General features: G+C 42.3%; 1 protein-coding gene across 1 annotated transcript in view; it reads left to right on the forward strand.

Moving 5' to 3' along the window:
* abcc4 (ATP-binding cassette, sub-family C (CFTR/MRP), member 4) overlaps positions 1–15,306 on the forward strand; it is a 438,076-nt gene that overhangs the window by 343,956 nt on the left and 78,814 nt on the right. Inside the window, exon 25 of the mRNA XM_043692688.1 lies at positions 9,671–9,843. Coding sequence (XP_043548623.1) covers positions 9,671–9,843 — 173 coding nt within the window. The remainder of the gene's footprint in view (positions 1–9,670; positions 9,844–15,306) is intronic.

Below are 15,306 nucleotides of genomic sequence, written 5' to 3' on the forward strand. Positions count from 1 at the left end.
TCTGCCCTCATCAATCCTCTTTGTTACTTCTTCAAAAAACTGAATCAAGTTTGTGAGACATGATTTCCCATGCACAAAGCCATGTTGACTATCCCTAATCAGTCCTTTCCTTTCCAAATACATGTACATCCTGTCCCTCAGGATTCCCTCCAACAACTTGCCCACCACTGAGGTCAGGCTCACCGGTCTATAGTTCCCTGGCTTGTCTTTACCACCCTTCTTAAACAGTGGCACCACATTAGCCAACCTCCAGTCTTCCAGCACCACCTGTGACTATCAATGATACAAATATCTCAGCAAGAGGCCCAGCAATCACTTCTCTCACTTCCCACAGAGTTCTCAGGTATACCTAGAACTGTTGTCTGCAAGGTGTTAGAAAGGATTCTGAGGGATAGGATTTATGACCATCTGGAAGAGCATGGCTTGGTTAAATGCAGTCAACACGACTTTGTGAGGGGCAGGTCATGCCTCACAAACCTTATCGAGTTCTTTGAGGATGTGACTAGAAACATTGATGAGCTGTGGATGTGGTGTATATGGACTTCAGCAAGGCATTTGATAAGGTTCCCCACGGTAGGCTCATTCAGAAGGTCAGGAGGAATGGGATTCAGGGGAACATAGCTGTCTGGATGCAGAATTGGCTGGTCAACAGAAGACAGCGAGTGGTAGTAGAAGGAAAATATTCTGCCTGGAAGTCTGCGGTGAGTGGTGTTCCACAGGGTTCTGTCCTTGGGCCTCTATTAATGACTTGAATGAGGGGATTGAAGGATGGGTCAGCAAGTTTGCAGATGACACAAAGGTTGGAGGTGTCGTTGACAGTATAGACGGCTGTTGTAGGCTGCAGCGGGACATTGACAGGGTGCAGAGATGGGCTGAGAGATGTAGATGGAGTTCAACCTGGATAAATGTGAGGTGATGCATTTTAGAAGGTCGAATTTGAAAGCTGAGTACAGGATTAAGGATAGGATTCTTGGCAGTGTGGAGGAACAGAGGGATCTTGGTGTGCAGGTACATAGATCCCTTAAAATGGCCACCCAAGTGGACAGGGTTGTTAAGAAAGCATATCGTATTTTGGCTTTCATTAACAGGGGTATTGAGTTTAAGAGTCGTGAGATCTTGTTGTAGCTCTATAAAACTTTGGTTAGACTGCACTTGGAATACTACGGCCAGTTCTGATCGCCCTATTATAAGAAAGATTTGGATGCTTTGGAGAGGAGGTTTACCAGGATGCTGCCTGGACTGGAGGGCTTATCTTATGAGGAGAGGTTGACTGAGCTCGGACTTGTTTCATTGGAGAAAAGGAGGAGAAGAGGGGACCTAATTGAGGTATACAAGATAATGAGAGGCATAGATAGAGTCGATAGCCAGAGACTATTTCCCAGGGCAGAAATGACTAACACGAGGGGTCATAGTTTTAAGCTGGTTGGAGGAAAGTATAGAGGGGTTGTCAGAGGCGTGTTCTTTACACAGAGAGTTGTGAGAGCATGGAATGTGTTGCCAGCAGCAGTTGTGGAGGCAGCGTCATTGGGGACATTTAAGAGACTCCTGGACATGCATATGGTCACAGAAATTTGAGGGTGCATACATGAGGATCAGTGGTCGGCATAACATTGTGGGCTAAAGGGCCTGTTCTGTGCTGTACTGTTCTATGTTCTATGTTCTCTATGTTCTATGTACCTGATCAGGTCCTGGGGATCTATCCACCTTTACCCGTTTCAAGATATCTAGCACTTGCTCCTCTGTAATATGGACATACTGCAAGATGTCACTATCTATTTCCCTACAGTCTATATCTTCCCTATTCTTTTCCACTATAAATACTGATGCAAAATATTCATTTAGTATCTCTCCCATTTTCTGCAGCTCCACACAAAGGCCGCCTTGCTGTTCCTTGAGGGGCCCTATTCTCTCCCTAGTTGTTATTGGGTCTTTAACATTTCAAATATTGACTGGAAATATTATAGTTGAGTACTTTAGATGGGTCAGTTTTTGTCCATTGTGCACAGGAGGATTTTCTGACACAGTGTGTAGACAGGCCAACAAGGGGCAAGGCCACGTTAGTTTTGGTACTGGGTAATGAACCTGGCCAGGTGTTAGATTTGGAGGTAGGTGAGCTCTTTAATGATACTGACCACAATTTAGTTATGTTTACTTTAGCGTTGGAAAGGGATACCACAGGGCAAGAGTTATTGCTGGGGGAAAGGCAATTGTGATGTGACTAGGCAAGATTTAGAATGCATAGGATGGGGAAGGAAACTGCAGGGGATGGGCACAATTGAAATGTGGAGCTTATTCAAAGAATAACTACTGTGTGTCTTTGCTAAATATGTACCTGTCAGGCAGGGTGGAAGTAGTGGAGTGAGGGACCTGTGGTTTACTGAAGAAGTTGAATCTCTTGTCAAGGAAGAAGAAGGCTTCTGTTAGGATGAGATATGAAGACTCAGTTCAGGCGCTTGAGAGTTATAAGTTAGCCAGGAAAGACTTAAAGAGAGCTAAGAACTACTAGGAGAGGACATGAGAAGATGTTGGCAGATAGGATCAATGAAAACCTAAAGATTTCTATAAGTATATCAGGAATAATAAAATGACTAGAGAAAGATTACGGCCAATCAAGGACAGTTATTGGGAGTTGTGAGTGGAGTCCAAGAAGAGGGGAAATGCTAAATGAATATTTTTTGTCAGTATTCACACTAGAAAAAGACAATGTTGTTGAGGAGAATATTGAGGTACAGGCTATTAGACTATACAGGATTGAGGTTCATAAGGTGGAAATGTTAGCAATTCTGGAAAGTGTGAATATAGATAAGTGCCCTGGGACCAATGGGATTTATCCTAGGATTCTCTGGGAAGCCAGGGAGGAGATTGAAGAGCTTTTAGCTTTGATTTTTATGTCGTCATTATCTACAGGAATAGTGCCAGCAGACAGGAGGATAGCAAATAGAGACAGCCCTGGTAATTGTAGACCAGTGAGCCCTAATTCAGTTGTGAGTTAAGTGTTGGAAAAGGTTCTAAGAGTTGGATTTATAATCATCTGGAGAGGAATAAGTTGATAAGGGATAGTCAACATGGTTTTGTGAAGGGTAGGTTGTGCTTCACAAACCTTATTGAGTTCTTTGAGATGGTGACCAAACAGGTGGATGAGGGTAAAGCGTTTGATGTGGTGCATGTGGATTTCAGTAAGGTGTTTGATCAGGTTCCCCATAGTAGGCTATTGCATAAAATACAAAGGCATGGGATTGAGGGTGACTTCACGATTTGGATCAGAAATTGGCTAACTGAAAGAAGACATACAGTGGTGGCTGATAGGAAATATTCATCCTGGAGTTCAGTTATTATTGGTGTACTCCATGGATCTGTATTGGGTCCCCTGTTTGTCATTTTTATGAATGAGCTAGATGAGGGCGGAGAAGGGTGGGATAGTAAACTTGCGGATGACATTAAATTTGGTGGAGTGTGGATAGTGTGAAGGATGTTGCAGTTAACAGAGAGACGTAGATAAGTTGCAAAGCTGGACTGAGAGGTGGCAAATGGAGTTTAATACGGAAAAGTGTGAGCTGATGCACTTTGGAAAGAATTAGATTAGATTAGATTACATTACAGTGTGGAAACAGGCCCTTCAGCCCAACAAGTCCACACCGACCCGCCGAAGCGCAACCCACCCATACCCCTACATTTACCCCTTACCTAACACTACGGGCAATTTAGCATGGCCAATTCACCTTACTTGCACATCTTTGGACTGTGGGAGGAAACCGGAGCACCCGGAGGAAACCCACGCGGCCACGGGGAGAATGTGCAAACTCCACACAGTCAGTCGCCTGAGGCGGGAATTGAACCCGGGGTCTCTGGTGCTGTGAGGCAGCAGCGCTAACCACTGTGCCACCATGCTGCCCACTTTTTTTTTTAATTTTTAAAATTAAAACAACAGGAATAAAGAGTACTGAGCTAATAGTAAGTGTCTTAGTAGTGTAGATGAGCAGAGAGACCTCTGTGTCCATGTACATAGATCCCTGAAAGTTGCCACCCAGGTTGATAGAGTTGTTAAGAAGACATGCGGTGTGTGAGCTTTTATTGGTAGAGGGATTGAGTTTCAGAGCCACAAGGTCATGCTGCAGCTGTACAAAACTCTGGTGCGGCCACACTTAGGGTATTGCATACAGTTCTGCTCACCGCACTGTAGGAAAGATGTGGAAGCTTTGGAAAGGGTTCAGAGGAGATTTACTAGGACATTACCTGGTATGGAGGGAAGGTCTAATGAGGGAAGGCAGATAGACTTGAGACTGTTTTCATTACAGAGAAGAAGGTTGAGAGGTGACTTAATTGAGATATGTAAGATAATCAGAGGGTTAGATAGAGTGGATAGTAAGAGCCTTTTTCCTTAGATGGAGATGGCTAGCATGAGGGAACATAGCTTTAAATTGATAGATAAAGGACAGATGTCAGAGGTAGGTAAGTTCTTTACTCAGAGATAAACATGTGGATGAAAATGGAATAGTATAAGATAGACATGTTTCACAGGTCGGCGCAACATCGAAGGCCGAAGGGCCTGTACTGCACTGTAATGTTCTATGTTCTATGGATGGGGTTGAACCTGGAGAAGGGAAATTTTTAAGCTGCTCAGTTGTGCAGAACTTAAGTATTGCTGAGTAAAAAGACATTGATTCATAGAGTCATAGAAATGTACAGCACGGAAACAGATCCTTCGGTCCAACCCATCCATGCCCACCAGATATCCCAACCCAATCCAGTCTCACCCGCCAGTACCTGGCCCATATCCCTCCAAACCCTTCCTGTTCATATACCCATCCAAATGCCTTTTAAATGTTGCAATTATACTAGCCTCCACTACTTCCTCTAGCAGCTCATTCTATACACGTACCACCCTCTGTGTATAAAAGATACCCCTTAGGCCTCTTTTCTATCTTTTCCCTCTCACCCGAAACTTATGCCCTCTGGATTCCCCCACCCTAGGGAAAAGACTTTGTCTATTTATCCTATCCATTCCCCTCATGATTTTATAAACCTCTATAAGGTCACCCCTCAGCCTCAGACACTTCAGGGAAAAGTTGGCAAAACTTTTTGTCTTGGACCCATCACAAGAATACAAAATCACAAAGGGAATAACAATTTATACTTTGTATCAAGAGGTGGCTGAAACCCTTTTTCCCCAGCAATGCTGAAATTGAGGCTCGTGCTGTGAGTCAGCAATTGGTTTTGCATTCTTCCCACCACTTTTTGCAATGCTTCTCTCTGGTCTGGTTCAAGTGATGAAAATAGGTCAAGGGTAGCAGGACACTACGAAATAAGATCCTCTACAGGCAATTTTTACCTTCTGCTTAGCTGGGATTGTAACAGAAGCTGTCTCAAGTTAAAATGTCAAACCTTAAATAAACGCAAGACACAACTTCTGATAGTTTGATTCATATTGGATATTTCTCGTTCACTGAGGATAGAAGCTACTGTCCATTGTGAAAGCTGAGGTTTGGGAAAGGAATTGTGCAGTCCTTTAATTTGATAAGTGTTGATTGAAAAAATGTACTGCACTTACTTCTAATCCAATTTGCTGAGCTTATATATAGCCTCTTCCTGTTTTAGTCCTAATTGTTTCTTTTTTAACTGAGAGAAGTTGTTATCCAAGACGTGGTGTCAAAGAAGCCTCAACCCTTGAACATGTATAACAAATTTGAGATTAGCAAAACGGTGGTCCGTAAGCCTTGTCAGTAAGAAAAAAAATAGAGTGAATAACAATAAATTATATAGCGTTGGACGGCGTAGAATCTGTGTTGGTAGGGTTGAGGAACTGCCACAGAGAAAAGACCATGATGGAAGTTGGGTATAGGTCTCTTAGCAATCGTCAGGATGTGAGGAAGAAAATAAATCAGAAGGTAGAAAAGGCATGTAAGAAATTAAGTATTACAATAATCATTGGGGGAAGGGGGGGCGGCTTCAGAATGCAGGTGGATTTGGAAAATCAGGTTGGTAGCGGATCTCAAGAAAAGGATAGCAATCGTCAGGATGTGAGGAAGAAAATAAATCAGAAGGTAGAAAAGGCATGTAAGAAATTAAGTATTACAATAATCATTGGGGGGAGAGGGGGCGGCTTCAGAATGCAGGTGGATTTGGAAAATCAGGTTGGTAGCGGGTCTCAAGAAAAGGAATTTGTGGAATTTCTATGAGATGCATTTTTGAAACAGTTTGTGGTAGACCCTATTAGGGATCAGGTAATTCTGGATTGGGTGAAGTATAAGGAGGCAGACTTGATTAGGGAGCTGAAGATGAAGGGGGCAATTACCATAATTTGACAGAATTCAACCTGCAGTTTGAAAGGGAAAATTTTAAATCCGATATAATGAATTGCCATTGAGTGAAAGTAATCACAAACATATGAGGGAGGAGGTGACCAGAGTTGTTTGGAAGGGAAGACCAGCAGGGAGGTCAGTGGAACACCAATGGCACAAGTATCTGGGAGGCACAGCAGAAATTCATTCGAAGTAGGAAGAAGATACATATTAAGGGGAGTATGAGGCAACCATGATATACAGGGATGTCAGGCACTTGTATAAAAGCAAAATAAATAAATGTACAATGTGGAAAAGCTGATTACAAAGCCTTTAAAAAACTAACCAAGGACAACTAAATAAAAGAGGAGAAAAGATGAGAGTAAGCAAGCTAGCTAGTAATATGAAAGAAGGTTCTCCATGGGAGACTGGTTCACAAGGTCAGATCTTATGGAATACAGGGAGAACTAGCCATTTGGATGCAGAACTGGCTCAAAGGTAGAAGACAGAGAGTGGTGGTGCAGGGTTGTTTTTCAGACTGGAAGCCTGTGACCAGTGGAGTGGCACAAGGATCGGTGCTGGGTCCACTACTTTGCATCATTTATATAAATGATTTGGATGCGAGCATAAGAGATATAGTTAGTAAGTTTGCAGATGACACCAAAATTGGAGGTATTGTGGACAGCGAAGAGTGTTACCTCAAATTACAACGGGATCTTGATCGGATGGGCTAATGGGCTGAGAAGTAGCAGATGGAGTTTAATTCAGAGAAATGCGAGGTGCTGCATTTTGGGAAAGCAAATCTTAGCAGGACTTATACACTTAATGGTAAAGTCTTAGGGAGTGTTGCTGAGCAAAGAGTCCTTGGAGTGCAGGTTCATAGTTCCTTGAAAGTGGAGTCACAGGTAGATAGGATAGTGAAGAAGGTGTTTGGTATGCTTTCCTTTATTGGTCACAGTATTGAGTTCATGAGTTGCAGCTGTGTAGGACATTGGTTAGGCGCTTTCGGAATATTGCATGCAATTCTGTTCTCCTTCCTATCGGAAAGCTGTTGTGTAACTTGAAAGGATTCAGAAAAGATTTACAAGAATGTTGCCAGGGTTGCAGGATTTGTGCAATAGGTAGAATTTGAACAGGCTGGGGCTGTTTTCCCTGGAGCGTCAGAAGCTGAGTGGTGACCTTCTGGAGATTTATAAGGTCATGAGGGGCCTGAATAGGATAAACAGACAAAGTCCCCCTTCCCTGGTGTCGGGGAGTCCAGAAAGAGAGGGCATTGGTTTAGGGTAAGAGGGTAAAGATATAAAAGAGACCTAAGGGACAACTCTTTCACGCAGAGGGTGGTACGTGTATGGAATGAGCTGCCAGAGGAAGTGATGGAGGCTGGTACAATTGCAACATTTAAGAGGCATTTGGATGGGTATATGAATAGGAAGGGCTTGGATGGATATGGGCTAGGTGCTGACAGATGGGACTAGATTGGGTTGGGATTATCTGGTCGGCATGGACAAGTTGGACCGAAGGGTCTGTTTCTGTGGTGTACCTCTCTATGACTCTTTAAGATTACAAGAGTTTTTTTTAAAGATATCTGAAAAGTAAGAGAGAGGCAAGAGTGAACCTATTACCCACCGGAAAATGAGGCTGGAGCAGAGAGTAGGGAACAAAGACATGGCAGAGGAATTGAATAAGTATTTTGCATCAGGTTTTACATCAACGACACACCAGAACTTTACGGTAGTCAGGAGGCAGAGTGAGTGCAGTGTCCATCACTAAGGAGGAGGTTCAGGAGAAACTAAGAAGTCTGACAGTAGATAATTCAACCAGACAGGATGGACTATAACCTGGAATTCAGAAGGACATAGCTGAGGAGATTGTAGAGGCATAGATGGTAATCTTTCAGGAATCAATGGAGTCTGGGAGAGTCCCAGAGGACTGGAAAGCAGCTAATTATAAATCCCCTATTTAAGAAGGGAAGGAGGCAGAAGGCAGGAAAATATAGGCCGGTTAGCCTGACCTCAGTAAGATTTTAAAGTCCATTGTTAAGGGTGAGATTGCGGAGTATTTGGAAGTGAATGGCAGTGTAGGGTGAAGTCAGCATGGTTTTGGCAAGGAAAGGTCTTGCCTGACAGATCTTGTAGAATTCTTTGCGGAAGCAAGGAGCAAATTAGACCAGGGAGAGCCAATAGATGTGACGTATTTGGATTTCCAGAAGATCTCTGACAAGGTGCTGCATAGGAGACTGCTAAACATGAAAAGTGTCCATGATGTTAGGGGCGAGCTACTGGCATGGAAAGAGGATTGGCTGACTGGCAGAAGGCAGAGAGCCGGGATAAATGTTTGGCAGCTGATGACTATTGGAGTTCCACAGGAATCAGTGTTCGGCTTATACTATTCATGTTATCCATTAATGATCTGGACAAAGAAACTGAGAGCATTGTTGGTAAGTTTACAGATGACACTTGCAGGTGGAGGGACAGATATTATTTCAGAAGTGGGAAAGCTGCAAATGATCTACAATGTGGGAAAGTATAAGGTTATGCACTTTGGTAGGAACAGAAGTGTAGACTATTTTCTAAATGGAGAATGGCTTCAGAAATCTAAAGCACGACGTGACTTAGAAGTCCTAATTCAGGATTCTGTTAAGGTTAAAATGCTCAAGTTCAGTTGATAGTTAGGAAGGCAAATGTATTATTGGCATTCATTTCAACATGGCTAGAAAACAAGAGCAGAGATGAACTGCTGAGGCTATACAACGCTCTGGTCAGACTGCATCATGAACAGTTTTTGGGCCCCGTTCTAAGGAAAGGTATGCTGGCATTGGAGGTGTCTAGAGAAGAATGATCCCAGGGACAAGGCACTTGTCATGTGAGGTTTATACTTAGGAGTTTAGAAAGATGAGGGGAGATTCTCATTGAAACTTCCAGGATATTGATAGACCTGGGTAGGGTGGACATGGCGATGATGTTTCCACAAGTAGGAAAGCCTGCGACTAGAGGGACACAACCTCGGTGAAGGGAGGAACCTTCAGAAATCGAAAGGTAGAACAGACTCAATGAGTTGAATGGCCTAGTTTTGCACCTGTATCTTCTGGTCTTTGCAATCTCATTGAATTAGATGGATATTTATGAAATAGCTGAACTCTAAATTGCCTGTGGTTCCAAAACTATTTCTTAACATGGTGAAAATTCTCAAAAATCCCCTATCACAAGTATTGTAAACCTTGATGTTTAATGAGCCGATGTAAGCAATATTTTATTGCATTTCAAATACAAATTTTCAGAAAGACGAAATGTAAACTGCACAGCAAGCATTATTTAATTTTCTTTAAAATTATGTAATCATTCTTTGAAATGACTTTAATACTGTGATGATCTATTGTATGATTCACTTCATAGGTGCAGCTGAAGGAGGTGATCGAAGAATTGCCAAATAAGATGATGACAGAACTTGCCGAAGCTGGTTCCAATTTCAGCGTTGGACAAAGGCAACTTGTGTGTCTTGCCCGGGCAGTTCTTAGAAAATGTAAAATACTTATCATCGATGAAGCAACAGCAAATGTGGATCCTCGGTAATGACCTGTTCTCAAAGTGCAATGATTTGCTAAAAGTGATCATATATTTGTGTTGTAACAACAAAATATAAATGTTGCTTACAAAGAATATTAGCAGTATTGCATTCAAGCTAGGTTCTGTCGTAACTCACTTAACTGCTGTGATAACCAGCAATGATGAAAACAGTAATTTGAGTTGGTTTCCTCTAATTTATATTTTGATTTTAGCATTCATGAAACACTAAATACAGAAAAGTTGCTATATCTTTGTAATTCTACCATTATTTAAGCTTGCTTAGCAGATAGTGTACTTTATCTAATGGTGTTTCATCAGCTTTTTTTTTGAGAAAGAAGTAGATATTGATATAAATCCAACAAGTCTCCACCAGGTTCATTGACAACACTACATTGTGAAAATGTGTGGAGACAGTAATTGTTCATCAGGATTTCACAGAATATTTACTTGAATTGTTGTAATCTTCTTGGTGTGTAAACAATAATCAAGTTTAATTTACAATGAACAGCAAAGTGATAAGATGATTAATTGGGACCGTCACATAACAAAATTATAGGAACTTGAAAAAGTAGAGGATGGGAAAATTTGACTTAACTGATGAAATTTCTTCCAACTTGACTTTTAACCCACTTTCACCAGCTGGGAGTAGGAATTATAAAAGCTCTTTGTTTAGTTGACCTGGGATTTGAATCAATACTATATAAACTCACCACAGCACATTGTGTATTGCCTATGGTTTCTAATGAAAATGCTTTGCAAACATTCTATTTACATTTTACATGTTATCCAAAATGGTCTTTAAAGAGAGGTTATAATCTAATTTATTCTCAAAATTTTCCTGATCATCCCTTGTAGGTTTCAATAATGAGGTTGGACCTAATTTTCTTGTCACCATACCTTTGCTTTGACTGAATTTGAGTTCTACAATCAAGATTGTTGCCGTCAGAGTTCTGAGGAAAGGTCACTTGATCTGAAACGTTAACTTTGATTTCTTTCCACAGTTGCTGTCAGACCTGCTGAGCTTTTCTAGCAATTGACACCAGGTCTAATTGCATCTTAATTCAATAAGCACACTAACATTGCAAGAATAATCATTCCACAAAACCAAAGTAAGAAACTGTTTTCCCTTTTACTTGTCCACAGTGCTGCAACGCTTTCATAACTCGATCACGAGCCTGATAGAAATCAGGACAGAGCAAGTCCTTGATTGCCACATATGTTAGGTAGCCTGATTTATTTTTAATTGTAATAAAAATTAATAACATTTCAAGGAGTTCAAAGCAGATCTTGAAAAGAAGGATTGAAACCTGTAAATGAGAATGACTGTGCAAAGCCAAGTATTTGCTTGAGACTTCTGTTTGGCTGCCAGCTTATAAGATGCAGTGTATAATAGTGTCTTTCTGGGCCTGGATTCAATCTTGAAAGCTCGATAGATGCCTCATAGCATGTCTGAACAGGTTGATTAAAAATGACTATAACAGTGGCTTAACTAAAGTTTGCAAACAATATAGAATACCTACACTGGCAAAGGTTGAGGCAAGGTTTGGCATTATACAACCCGAAAACACCATGAAGGAATTTTACTCCCTTCTCTATTATATATTGCATGCATGCATAAACACACAGTCCTGTACTAATAACCCAAGATAGCTTTTTTAAAAATATATTTTTAAAAATGCAATTTTTTTCCTTTTGAATATTACATCAAATACAAAACCAAACAATTCAAACTAATATTAAAAAACTAACCTGCTAATTACATAAATAAATATCAATGAATAACTAAGCTAAATAAGAAAAGCCTTAACAATAATAATAATGATAATAAGCATAACACAGCTGAGCAAAACAAAGCAATAGCCCTCGATCATCGAGTGCATAATTTTATAGATATTCATTTGTTCATAGTTCCTCCCCTCTGGATACCAGATTCATTACACTGAATTGCCATGGTTATATAAAGGCTCTTATTAGTATGGTGGACAAATCTGTACCCAAGTAGTTCAAAAAGGGCTGCCACATCTTACAGAAATTCTAAGTTTTATGGTGCCCCATACTCATAAGAAAGTCCAATGGGATGTGCTCCATGATTAGTTTAAGCCAGCCTGCCAACCCCGCGGGATTTTCCGATACCCACCCTAACAGAATATCCTTTCTGGCATAAAAGGCGAGGATACTGAAAAGCCTTTCTTTTTATGTGCATTTAATGTAAGTGAATGAAAAAAGCCAAGAAGAAGGGATACCGGGTCCATCTCCACCTCCATCGCCAAGCCCTTCTCTATTTCACCTACCACAGTGCTCCAGTATGCCCACAGTCTGTGGCAGGACCAAAGACAATGAGTAAGCACGCCCATGCTCACTTTACATTTAGGACACATTGGAGATGCTCCTGCTTTAAATTTAGTAAAGCGACCTGGGGTCAGATGTGTGTCAAAAATGAAGTTTGGCAACATTGCCCTCCATCCCTTGACAGTATTGGGCTATGGCAATATTAATGTTCTCATTTTGTGGATTGCAAGGCATGGGTCTGCATTTTCCCAGATATTCTCCCATATTTTCAGAAGAGATCTCAACATCCAACTCCCTTTCCCATACCTTACAGAGCCATTCGGTCTCGTCCAAGGGACATTCTCCCAATAGATGCTAACAGATAATGTATCCTCAGCACTCAACACCCTCTTCTCCATGTCGGACCTATAAGGATCAGTTAGAAGTGTAGTCTCTTTTTGTATGAAGTTTCTAATTTGAAAGAAACAAAAGAGGTCCCTACTGGGCAGTTCATATTTCTGAGCCAACTGGTCGAAGGATATCAATATGTCCTCTTCGAATAAATCACCCAGGCAAGACACGCCTCTGGCTGCCAATAATTCCTGATGAAGGGCTCCTGCCCGAAATGTCTATTTTCCTGCTCCTCAGATGCTGTCTGACCTGCTGTGCTTTTCCAGCACCACTCTAATCTTGACTGAAATTTCCAGCATCTGCAGTCCTCACTTTCACCCTGCCTATAGTTTAAACCCAGAGTTCATCATCCCTGGCTGAAAGTCCTGCATACCAACTATGTGTGTCAAAAATGAAGTTTGGCAACATTGCCCTCCATCCCTTGACAGTATTGGCTATGGCAATATTCCTTAACTGTTCCATTTTGTCTAAGAACAGCAGGCTATTAAAGGGGCATCTTGCCTGAGATGCTTCGATGTCCAACCAAAGTGAGTGAGGGTCCCCCCTGGGCCCTATCATTCACGTAAGATAGCACTGAGCTCAACTGATAGTTTTTGATACCTGGGAGGCCCACTCCCAGGCAGCACGGTGGCACGGTGGTTAGCACTGCTACCTCACAGTGCCAGAGACCCAGGTTCAATACCCACCTCAGGCGACTGACTGTGTGGAGTTTGCACATTCTCCCCGTGTCTGCGTGGGTTTCCTCCGGGTGCTCCAGTTTCCTCCCACAATCCAAAAATGTGCAGGTTAGGTGAATTGACCATGCTAAATTGCCCATAGTGTTAGGTGAAGGGGTAAATGTAGGGGAATAGGTCTGGGTGGGTTGCGCTTCGGCCGGTCGGTGTGGACTTGTTGGACCGAAGGGCCTGTTTCCACACTGTAAGTAATCTAATCTAATCCTCCCAGTCTGCAGAATAACTGCAATTAGTCAGTTTAATTGGGGGCCGCTTGTGATACCAGATAAAAGAACTAAACCAGCCACTCAGTCTTCTAAATATTTGTTTAGTAAAAAGCAAAGGAAGTATTCACATAGGATACAGTAGGTGGGCTATCCGACCTAATTAAGAGATCGGAAGCGCCTCCCAACTATGAAGGTCCTGCTTGAATAAATGGGCAAAATTGGCTTTAAATAGCTAATCAAAAATGGGAGTAATAAATATACCTAAATCGAGAAAGCCTTCCTGTGACCATCTAAAAGGGAACAAAGAACAAAGAAAATTTACAGCCCAGGAACAGGCCCTTCGGCCCTCCAAGCCTGAGCCGATCCAAATGTACTGTCTAAACCTGTTGGTCAATTCCTAAGCATCTGTATCCCTCTATTCCCCACCTACTCATGCATTTATCCAGACGCATCTTAAATGAATCTACTGTGCCTGCCTCTACCACCTCTGCTGGCAATGTGTTCCAAACGCACACCACCCTTTGTGTGAAGTCCTTGTCACGTGTATTCCCCTTAAACTTTCCACCTCTCACCTTGAAAGCATGACCTCTCATTGTTGAATCCTCCACCCTGGGAAAAAGCTTGTCTCTATCCACCCTGGCTATACCCTTCATGATTTTATAATCCTCAATTAGGTCCCACCTCAATCTCCTTTTTTTCTAGTGAAACTAAACCTAACCTACTCAACCTCTCTTCAGAGCTAGCACCTTCCAAAACAGGCAACATCCTCGTAAACCTTCTCTGCACCCTCTCCAAAGCTTCCACATCATTTTGGTAATGTGGCGACCAGAACTGGACACAGTATTCTAAATGCAGCTGAACCGATGTCTATTACAATGTTAACATGACTTGCCAGCTCTTATACTCAATACCCCGTCCAATGAAGGCAAGCATACTATCCACTCTCAGGATAAGGCACTCTGGGGAGACCACCCACGGGCATGGCCTCTGACTTCGCAAAATTGATCTTATAACTTGTGGGGAAAAACACCAGTCTCGGAGTCAGAATCGGGGTTCAATGACCGAGTTTATTGCACAAGGAAATACCGGAGCTCCAGGGAGAGAGAGAGATACCAACAGTACAGTGGTCAGCTACGAGCCTTCTCTCAACCCGGAGCACATCTCAAGAAACTTTAATACATCTTGTGATACGATAGGTCATGATGAGATTATTGTCTTTGTAACATGGTTTGGTTATGGCAATCATTACAGAATCGTTGATAGTTTTGATACAGTCTTTGTCAGTTCCAGCGCAGCCTTTAAGTTCCACGTGGTCATTGTCAGTTTCAGTGTGGACATTGTCGGTTACAATGTCTGCATGGAAATCTATTGCTGTGGCAATGGGCGCTAATCGGTCTTCCTGAGAAGGACGATTACTGCAGCCCTGGCTATTGGCATTTCGTATTGAGTCTGTATCAAGCTGTTACCATTTCTATCGGAGGTGTTGGCTGGATCCAGACACTTCGATGGGCAGTATTCATTACTCATGTGTATTCCCTCCCCCACCCGCCTTAAACTAATCAACTCGGTTGTGAGTGCATTGTTCTAGCATTCTGGTAGCCCCAGGCAGTTTCTGTATCTGCTCTGCTGTTAACCTCCATATCGTGATCCAGCGGCCATCTTGTGTGTCAAGTTGGCCAACTGATGCCTCAGCGGCCACCTTGTGTGTCCATGTTCTGGATCAGTGGTGCTGGAAGAGCATAGCAATTCAGGCAGCATCCGACGAGCAGCAAAAATCGACGTTTCAGGCAAAAGCCCTTCATCAGGAATAAAGGCAGAGAGCCTGAAGCGTGGAGAGATAAGCTAG

Source organism: Chiloscyllium plagiosum, chromosome 6 (assembly GCF_004010195.1).
Source record: "Chiloscyllium plagiosum isolate BGI_BamShark_2017 chromosome 6, ASM401019v2, whole genome shotgun sequence".
Taxonomy (NCBI): domain Eukaryota; kingdom Metazoa; phylum Chordata; class Chondrichthyes; order Orectolobiformes; family Hemiscylliidae; genus Chiloscyllium; species Chiloscyllium plagiosum.